The sequence below is a fragment of the Convolutriloba macropyga genome, chromosome 8, assembly GCF_964194025.1.
Source record: "Convolutriloba macropyga chromosome 8, txConMacr16.3, whole genome shotgun sequence".
NCBI lineage: Eukaryota > Metazoa > Xenacoelomorpha > Acoela > Convolutidae > Convolutriloba > Convolutriloba macropyga.
The window spans coordinates 19,463,555-19,474,319 of record NC_134475.1 but is presented as its reverse complement, the minus strand read 5'-3'; the positions used below and the strand labels follow the sequence as shown (position 1 = coordinate 19,474,319).

The 10,765-nt window shown below is 32.4% G+C and overlaps 1 protein-coding gene across 1 annotated transcript in view; it reads left to right on the top strand.

Annotated features, from left to right (window-relative positions):
• Nucleotides 1–5,593: 5,593 nt before the first annotated feature.
• The window catches only part of LOC142343987 (uncharacterized), a 55,572-nt gene continuing 50,400 nt past the window's right edge, over nt 5,594–10,765 (top strand). The window contains exon 1 of the mRNA XM_075395412.1: nt 5,594–5,707. Within this exon, the coding sequence (XP_075251527.1) occupies nt 5,659–5,707 (49 nt within the window). The 5' untranslated portion in view covers nt 5,594–5,658. The remainder of the gene's footprint in view (nt 5,708–10,765) is intronic.

Below are 10,765 nucleotides of genomic sequence, written 5' to 3'. Positions count from 1 at the left end.
GCCTGAGATTTGTTTCATCAAAAAGATTGAACTGGTAAACATATAGAGATCCCGTATTGTGTGATCTGTGGACCAGTTCAATTGACAAAAAATCCAAAACTAAGTTAATTAAAGTAGTTAATGCAACGGTAAGTACAGCAGAACGAATATACAGTTACAAAAGCAAACTGCATAAACGAAGTATCCGGACAGATTTTGTAACCACTCAGAACGAACTGGGCGGTTTAAAACTTTCTTTGTGAAACACGAGGAGAGCAGCCGTTACACATTCATTTTTTCCGTAAAACTATCAATTTGTCTTTACAACTTTTTAAATCAGTCTTGACTGATATTGACAAGGTTTTATGTTTAACATTACAGATATATTTATCGAATATAATTCTTTAAACTAATGACGTTCGGAAGAAATAAATGAAAAACATAATAATGGGCTTCTATATAAAAATATACAGACAAGCGTCCATTTCGACTTTGCTTGCAAAATTACCTAGATTTCCTTTTATCCGGACTTCTTTCCACGAAGCAAAAGGTTGAAAAAGAAATTTACTGGTAGATCTAATACCCTTCTTAAATAGTGAAAAAGTTGTCAATATCTAAAAAGAAAGGCAGCTGCAATCTGTCAAATTAGTCTTTTGATATTCACAAAATTCGTTCAGCCACACGTGTTTTTTCAAACCTTGCATTTATTGATTGCTAACCCGGGTCGAGGTTTTGACAAAAAATAATGTAAGATTAGCGGTGAATAGCGGTGAAAAAAAACTTATTTCACCGCAAAGCGCCCGCATCTTTTAGCGTTGAATGCGATGAAAGCGGTGAATTTTTCTAAGAATTGCGTTGAATTTTGCGGTGAAAATTTTTTTCACCGCATTCACCGGAATTCTTACAAAAAAGAAACTGCCGTACAAGGGTTCGAACCTCCACCTCATGCGTGTCACCAACTTCGTGATCCACTGCGCCATCTGTCACTTACTTAAATGATATTTCCTGTGAATATAAGATAAGCGTTGAAATTAGCGCGGTGAATATTTGTAAGATATGCGATTTTAGCGGTGAAAAATTTTTTTCACCGCATTCTGCTGGTAGCGGTGAAAAATTTTTTTCACCACATTCTGCTGGTAGCGGTGAAAAATTTTTATTCACCACATCCTGTGTGTAGCGGTGAAAAATTTTCTTTCACCGCTTAAGCGCTGAAAAAAATTTTCACCGCTCAAAAGTTTTTTTTCACATTGAACGCAAATCTTACACTTTTACTCAAATTCACCGCAATTTTTACATCTTTTAGCGATTTTTAGCGGTGACACCTCGACCCGGGAAGTGTCCGGTCCAAAGTTGACGACCCTGTTGACGAATACGTATATCTGGACTGCATCATTTTTTGCATGAAGACCAGTTGTATTAAAACATAAGACCAAACAAGTGGAGAACACAATTTTCATCTTATATTAAAATACTGTGAAAACTTACATAATTTTGCACTTTGGTTCGCTAGATATGCAATCACGCATGCTGGAAGATCTTGTATTCGATTAAAAAAGATTTCGGGCCTCAATTTTATCTCTGTTGCTTGGATCTAACTTAGATGCTCTATTTGAATCCAGTTATTGATGTTGGTTCAACTGTTGAAAAAAAGTTGCCCAATGAAAGGCTTTTGTACCGCCACAATCATGAAAGCTGTGGCTCGAGGGTGGCCCTTGTAATCAATTATGAAATGTGAGATTTAAGTGAGAGTTTATTGTTTTGTTTTAAACTTACTCTATTTTTTAAACTTGCTGATCGGGAACAAAATTTTCAATTCGCTGGTAGGCGTTTGCTCTTTGTTTGTTCCAAAATGTAATTAAATTTGTGATATAAAAGTCCGTTTTGTGGAAAAAAAAAACAAATTTCAAGCTTCTTCTTTTTTTAAAAAAATGGCGAGTGAAAAATTTAGGCTACTGTCTTCCAAGGATCTCCAAAGTTGACTGTTATCTTCTTTTTTTGACAGTGAAGTTTTCTTTCAAGAACGACAGATTTTTTTGCAATGATAATCAAAAAGGGTGATTAGCCTACAAAACTATGCAATCTAACTACAAGGAGGCTCGTTAATGTGGTTCGCACATAAAGTTCGGACGTAAAAAATGTAAGCTCGCTAAGCGGGGGGATGAGACCTGTCATTATATGACTACCAGAAAAGACGACGATAAAATCAAACAATTACAAATATTAATTACGACCAAAACTCGTTGTGCATATTTTTTTTAAACCATTAATAACTAAAACAAAATAGCATCAGATAGAACCTATATAAAAGACGATTACCTCGTACTTCATAGGAAAAAATTTGGGACGTTTCCTCAATGCGACTTGGTAACAAGTCCACAAGAAGTGATCAAAAGCGAAAAATTTAACAAAAGGTTGCTTTTTTGAAAAGAATTAAAGTAAACTGATTAGAAACATTTTGCATCAACTGAAATCATTCAGAGATTCAATTAATTCTCAATAGAGAATGGGTGAGACCTTTAATTATCCAGGATATGACATACGACTACAAGAAGAACTAATAAAAAAACAGGCAGAGAGAAAAAACACAATATTGGCACAAAACGGTGTCCCAGCCAATTAATCATTGTGCTGTTTACTAAGGACATTAATAGTCTTTATTTGAATTTTTTTCAAATGGCAAGAGGACCACTCTTTACTGTTATACTGTGAAAAGAAGACAAAAAACGACAAAAATGTGCAAATATGCCAAAATCACTAAAATTTTGTGAAAACTCTTTGTACAAAGAATCATTTTAGGAAAACAAAACTGTTATCAAGAGCAGAATTTAGTTTAAAAAAGGAGATGTGAGTTTTTTATTGAGATACTAAGCTACAAGTTAACAGAAAAAAGATTGGCAGAGCTCAGAAATCCATTGTTTTTTTTAAAACGATTATTGTCAAAATACATGAACAACATTGGTTTTCGAATAAAAAGATATACAATTTATTTTGCGATCTCACTGAAAGTAATTGCGACTGCTTTTAGTGAGACCAAATCATATGAGCATAAAATAACATTAAAAACTAGTATAACTGAGAAATGTCACACACAGCTTTAAGAAACCACAGTGCCATTAAAATTATAAAACATTGAGCGCAGGAAAACGAGTTCTCCTTTTCCGTCTCCTCAGTACATCAAAAAATCTTTACGTAAAACTTCTATCTCAAAATGACTATGAAAAGAACCACAAAATTTGAAAAGTATCTAAAAGTCACGAAATTCTTCTGAAACAAATTGTCTAATCCCTAGAGACATCAATCTAAACGTTTCATCAAAAATAATTTTATTGTTTATTTCGAAAAAAAATAACGAGGGTCCTCAAAAAGAACGCTTCATTACGAACAGAAAACAAAATTGTCGAAAAAACACAAAAATCAGAACAAAAATGGATAAGAAGAAGAAACATTTACTTTTTTATAAAAAAAATTAATTTGAAATTCAATCTAAACATTAGCTTTATTCCGATATCAGTTATTAAGTTCATTTTTATATCTGTATTTGACTGTTCAGACCTCTTTTGTCCAAGGTTTTTATAAATATATTCAGTTACGAATTTTGCAACATGTTTTTCAGTTAGGTTTTAAAGTGAGGTGACAATTAACATAGAAACAAAAAAACCACAAAAAAGGCAAAAATCACAAAAAATTAATAAAACTCGTAGTACTAAAACTCTGAAGCCATTTTTTAAAAAAAATAGCCACAAAGATTAGTTTGTATCTTATATTAAAGGAAGTTTGAGCTATCATTACTGAGGATAAGCTAAAAGTTGACAAAAATGAGATAAAAACTTGACAAATTCGAGACATTTTTTAAAACAAATAATTTTAATGTCATAAGAGACATTAGATAACACCGAATGCATTGTAGAGGTTCACCTATACTTCTTGAAGAAGCTGTTTGTTAAAGTTTACTAAAGCTCTTGTTCAAAGCCATAAAACCAATTAGGTTCTCTGAAAACATACTATATCTCCATTTGGCTTAGTTTTTACATAATTGAGTCATCATTAAGAGAGCCGTGTAATTAAAAATCTGTCAGTAACCAACATTAAAAAAACAGTTCAGACAAAATATTTTTGAAAAAAAAAGGCAGCACCAAAATAAAATTTAAAATACTTCTTATTGTAGGATTCCATGATGATATCAATACTGGCCTTGATTTTGACGCACCTGCAGCTTCACATTCAACTGCTTCATATGTTTGCAAATTAGACAATTTGTTATATGAAATATTTCAAAAATCAAAAATGAATGATGCATTTTGTATAATTATAGAGTGAAATTCGCAAAAAAAGTAAAATTTTAATTCCAGATGACTTCTTTTGGGCGCCGGATTTCACCTAGCACTTTTTTCGAGTTTACAGAGATTGTGTCAGCGGTTTATAGGTCCAATTTTAAACATAAACAAAATGGACATAAACAAAGTCTTCAAACATAAACAAAGTGGACCAAAAAAGCATATCTTGTGCAATTTTGATGAAAAATGTCTGAATTTTGAAAATGTTATCAAATTTTTCGGCAAAAAAAAATCTCCAATAAAACAATTCAGCAGCTGTTTTTGCTCTTCTATATCTAACGGTAATAATGGCACTCTAGAGTTAAAAATTGTTTTAACTTGTTTTAAATTGTATTAGTAGAATTGAGCCAAATTTTAGCAAAAATTAAAGAAAATGTGAATAAAAACTGTCGGATATTCGCAAATTTTTAAACCTCAAAAATTACCTGTAAGAAACGAAATTCGAAGATTTTTTTAAATTTCTTATTCTAGGATGTACTTGCTTTTTAATGATACCACTCACAAATCTCGACGATGAATATATCGATCGGCCAAAATTGACTGTACAAAAAAACCAATTGAGTATATAGTTCCTTCCTCCCCACTAAACTGGTGGCGGAGCAATAAGGTTTGGAGTAGCGTATTTTAGATGAGAAACGTGATAATGAGAAGCTGGCGAATTTGCCTATCATAGACCAATTCAAACCTAACTATGTGCACGCGTCCGTACTAGAATTAATTTTAGAAACAGACGAATGAGCTAAAAGGCTGCTGAAGAACTGTTATGTGCAAAATAGTAATGACTCAATCCTTTAAATACTTTGAAGTTTCTCAAAATATTCAATTTATACCTTTAAATATTCAATTTATACCCGTTATTTAATGCAACACGAAGATCAATAATTGACAGGTGGAATGTTTTCTTTTAAAAGAGTAACATTGGGGCAGTATTTCAGGGTTTAAAATATTGCAAAGAAATCAGACGTATAATATTTAAAATACAAGACGAATTTTTTTCTCAGTTGACAAAAAAAAACTAGTAAAGTTTGCAGAAATCAAGCAAAACTTTAAACCTCGGCATCTCATCGGAATGCGTAAAACTTTTGGAAGAAAAACATAAACCCGCTAGAGTTTCAGTTTGATATGGGAATTGTTGGAACATTTTTTTCAACATGATTGGATTGTAGAAATGGTTGTTTTCTATTGATCATAATTCAATCGAGATTTCTCGAAGGTGAGTTAAGTTCAGTAGTAAACTTGTTTCAATTTGCATGTTCAACCTTGAACTAGGCAAACTTCTAAGCAAGACAAACTAGACTTCTTGCATTTAAGCAGGTCATTCGTTTCATCTATAAATATTTCCAACATGAACTACTCTTTACCTTGTGCTGCATTCATTATCGCCATACTACTGCGTAAGTTCGTAGATTTTCCTCGTAGCTTCGCGTTAATGTCGAAATGAGATCTCTGGGTGAGGCGGTAGAAATGTGAATCGAATTTGAACGGTTTGGAAAGGCTACCCATCTAGATCTTAATTTACCATGTCGGGGCCATAATTTTTAATGCCTAAATTCGAGCCACTCCGAGTCGAAAACAAAACTTAATCTTATGAGATCTTGCAAGACTCTTACAAGACATTGTTAAATATTACAAGATTATAGCAAGATCTTACTAGATTAACTTTTTCTTACAAGGTTTTTACAAGATTTTTTTTCTTACACGATTTAGAAAACTTTTTTTACAAAGTTCTTTTTTTACAAAGGACTTTTTCCAAAGTACAAACTCTTTTTTCCAAAGTTCTTGTAAGATTAATATTTTTGATCCGGTACTGTTTTCATAACCTAACTGAGTTACAAACCATATTTCAAATTGCGAGTTCGACGCCTGCAGATTCGTACATTGCTTGTCTGATCATAGTGTCGCAAAGTTTCGAGTCATAGCCGAGAACGTTCGACGAGTTACATAAGTTCAAAACATAAACGCGCGTTATCAAATTATTTCGTGATATATCGATGCAATTCGAACTAACTTAAGTCTTAGGCAATTTTTTGTCTGGATCGTTTGATCGCGTCCAATTTTTGTATGTAGCGCAAGATTCAGATTTCTAGCTCATCACACTGGGCTGGGATGTCAACCCATTTCGAGGATTCAGCGCATTTTCAGCGCACATTTTTCTTCAGAAAAGTGGTGCAATTTTGTACAAAATGCGAATATAACGCTTAAATTAGTTGATTACGTTCAACAAATGGCAGTGTAATTTCCTACTTCATATGTAAATTTCAGATGTAATTATTTGATCTTCACACTTCATGTCTACAATATACCTAAAAAACGGTTGAATATTAACAAAGAAAGATTTCCAAAAACATGTGTTATATGGAAGAAATTGAAACTAATGCAAAAGTCGGTTGATCTTGTTTAAGAAGTTTAATTCAAAGCATCCTGGTAAAGTTGTGCGGGATTTTTTTAGACTTATTTCAGAATTAAAAATCGAATTGGAAGCAAATTTGTAAATGATTTGGATTGTCGCGCTCACGCTTTTTTAGACCAAAGATTACAGTTTATTTGTGAGCAATTGATTTGTTTTAAAATTGCATGGTTATCAGTCCATATAAACAAACATATCAGAAATAACAAAAACAGAAAAGATCTTGAAAATTTTTGGTTTCTAACCAAACAATATCTAAGTTAAATTCAGAAATCTAAGAAACTAAAACCTTGGGAAAAAAATCACATATGAGTGAGTAGAAAGCAGCTAACACATCTTGCTAATGAGATGAATTTGTACGTCGACAAAAAATTGAAAGCCAAAATTTTCCAAAATCAATATATTTTTTAAAAAAATCAAGCGGTATTCGTTGTCAAATGAAAACATTCGGATACTTCAAATATGTCCGTTGGAAAACCCAATTAGAGTTGTCACCAAACGAAATAATTGACAAATCCAATTGTAAAAAACCAAATAAAGAACCAAGTTCAATTGTAAAAAAAAAAGAATAGTGAAAGCCTAATATAGACAAAACCAAAAAAATCTCAAAGTTTTTACAACAGTAAGAGGCGCCAACTCTACGCAGTGCTTAGCCAACAACTGATTGGGAAATGTTAATTCAAATATTCTAATATTTGAACTAAGATATGCTTTGTTTCAGTGAATAAAATTGCTTCAATAAATAAAATTGCAGCGCAGGACATTGAAAAAAACCCCATCATAAAAGTCAATGCGAACAAATTCAAAGTCAGCAAATTAGATAGTTGCAGAAAACCCATTGAGACAACAGCAAAAACTGACAGGGATATTGAACTTACTATACTTTGCCAGAAATTCACTAGAAAAACCATAATAGAAATGAAATTGCCGCAAAAATAAAAACAAAAAATATGGCTCTAAATACCGAAAAATGCTAATCCCGATCCGAACTGCTTTTGTTCTAAAAGTTGCTAGAAGGAAAAAAAACCTTGTAATTACTTCCGCATTAGCAAAAACCGTAAATATTGAAAACTCTAACATAATTGTGCAAAATTTAACAAAATTTTTTTAAAAACCCAAAATGTAAACAAAACTTTGAAACCTCAAAAGGCTTTTAAAAATGAGATGAAAGGGCAAGACATCAAAAAAATCATTAGAATTGAAATTTTTGAAAAAGCGTCTGTCATAAAATGTTAGCCGTTAACTTTGCCTATTCCTAGCTTCGCTGATTTCTATATTGCAATAAATGAGATCTTTCATCGCTTAGACGGTAACAAATCTAAAGAAAAGAAAATTTTCAAAATCTTCACTAATTAACTTGTTTTCGAGTAACCGATACCAATAACAACAGAAGAAAGACATTACTTAGACTTATAAGAGTTTAATTTAACATCAAAGTGTCTTCTGAGTGTTGAATTTAGTGAAAATACAATTTAAGCACAAAAAAAAGATAAAAGATACGAAATTTTTTCTGAAAACAGTTATTGTAAAAGTCAACAAAATCAGTTTGGCCTCAAACAAATTTACTGCCGCTCTGCACAATTAAGTAAAATATGTTGCATTCGCTAGACACCGCAAGACTTTTTTGTAATTCAAGTTTTTATAGGTTTACTTAGATCATTTTAAAAACTTGACATAAATTATCTCCATTTTACTGAAATGAACAATAGAACAAAAAAAGCGAACGAATCAATCTGGAGACATCTGTCATTTTGATTTAAAAAAATTCACAGAGCAACTGATTGCATCAAGCATCAAAAACTGAGAAAAATGAGCACCTATCCCATTTTTAAACAAAAGATCAACCTTTATAATCTAACAGGTAGCAACCTCATTATTACTCAGCATGCCTAATATTATTATGTTCAACTACACTCTACAAGTTCAACGATGAGTAGGTGAGTGCTAAATTAATAAGATCTTGACATCTGCACTCATTGAAATGAGACTGCGTTTTCAAGAAGAGGTCCTCCAAGCTAGATAATCATAAGCGAAGTCTTGAATGAGGGATATCAAGTTTAACTTTGGCGTGTACCAATTGCTCTTTATATAATGTAGATATCAAATCACATATAATCAAAATTTGCGACAAAATAAACAAAATTAAAAAAAACCTTAGTGAAACTCAAGCTTCTTTAAAGTTTTGGTGTCAAGGTTTCAAAATCAAATACAATCTTACAGAAGAGTTCAAGTACAGATTTTACTGAGAACAAACAAACATGTTTGAGTTTGACGCAAATAGGGCTTCATTTTAATGAAAGTAATATGCAAGTCGAGAAAAAGTATTGAAGGTGGAATTTTTTCCATATTGAATCTGTTCTTATTCTTTTGAAGACCCTTTTTAACCTGTTTTAAAATTGTCGATGTTGAACTCACACATTTAAAAGTTTCAATTATGCTTCCCGGTAAAAACAACAGGTATTGTCAGCAACCAGAAAAATGAGAGTTCAATAAGAAAACAACGAAATTTAACCCAAAAAGCTTACTGAATGACGAAACAATTACAGCCAAACTCTCCGATTTTAGACAAAAGTAATGGCAGTCAATTTTGTCATTAGTTTTTGTTCTTTATTGTTATGTGAAACTGACTATCATGTGACGAAACATAGATTCAGATATGAATGACATTTGACTTATGAAGTCAATAATAAATGAATTTCAAGACAGCAAAAAACGGCCAGAAATCAAAAATCAATAATGTTTTTTGAAAAAATTGGTGTCCAGTCAAGAAAATTTAAGTTATGTACTCTGGTCATCAGATTGTTTCCAATTATAGGTTGTTTTCCTTTTTTGAAATCAATGAATCCTTAGATTACTCAGACTGTGACGAAACCACAGACAAAAACTTTTATATTGTTGAAACTAGAACCTGAAGCAATTTTTGCTAAAACAAATAGCTCCAAAGTAGCGATTGCCATAAGCTCTAAACTATCAACTTTATATACTGCCAACTTTAGTGAGATCTGTCAGGAAAAAAGAACAAGAAAACGACTAGTAAAACTTAATTTGTTGAAAATTCTAAAAGTCAATGTCAACAACACTTTAAGTTGCGGCAAACCAATTGAGGCAACAGCATGAATTGACAAGGCTATCGAATTTACTATACTTTGCCAGAAAGTTGCTAGAAAACCACAATAGACGTCAATTTGCCGCAAAATTAAAATGGCGCTAAAACAAAAAATGGCTCTAAAAACCGAAAATTGCTGATCCCAATGAGGAGAGAAATAACCTCGAAAAATAATTAAAATTAACAAAAAATATGTACAAAACCTTCTAAACCTCGATAACTCCTCGAAAAAGAGGAAATTTTGATAAAGAATATTATTTTATGCTTAACGCTGGACGGGCTTTCTATTGGCACCACTCACAACTCTCTACGATTAATATATCGATCGGCCAAATTGACTCATCAAAAAAATCATTTGAGCATATAGTGAGCATATAGTTCTTCCCTCCCAGACCAGAGGTTGGGTCGGAACATTTAAACATCGTATACGAGCTTACACAGAATTGCCGCATCTGGCCATGCCTCGTGAGCCATGGTCATACCTTAGTGGCCCGTGGCCCTGATATGAATCTGTCAAAACCGAATATATCATTTATCCTGGACTGAAAATCGTATACGATGTATTATAAGTGAGTGCGTAAATCAAGTTGACTGAGAAGCAACCTGAACAATTTCATTTTTAATCTATTGTTCTCGTTGCTAATTTGTGTGCCCATAATTGAGTGTTAATTTGATCCAATATGCAAATTTTTTGATCCGCATGTTTGAAATTGTTTTGTTAACTTGCTCTTGCGAATTACATTTACATTTCCCCTTGAGCTTATTAGCAGCTTATGCGTCGCAGGAATCTAGGCTGCAAAATGACTGAATTTATTAAAAAGTGAAAAGTGCCTCTGAAGTCAAGAACATGATCACAGAATTTAATAAAAGTTTTTCGAAATATTTAACCGTCTGTTTCTCTTGCGTCTGGCCACCAAAATAAAATGACGAAGAGGAATG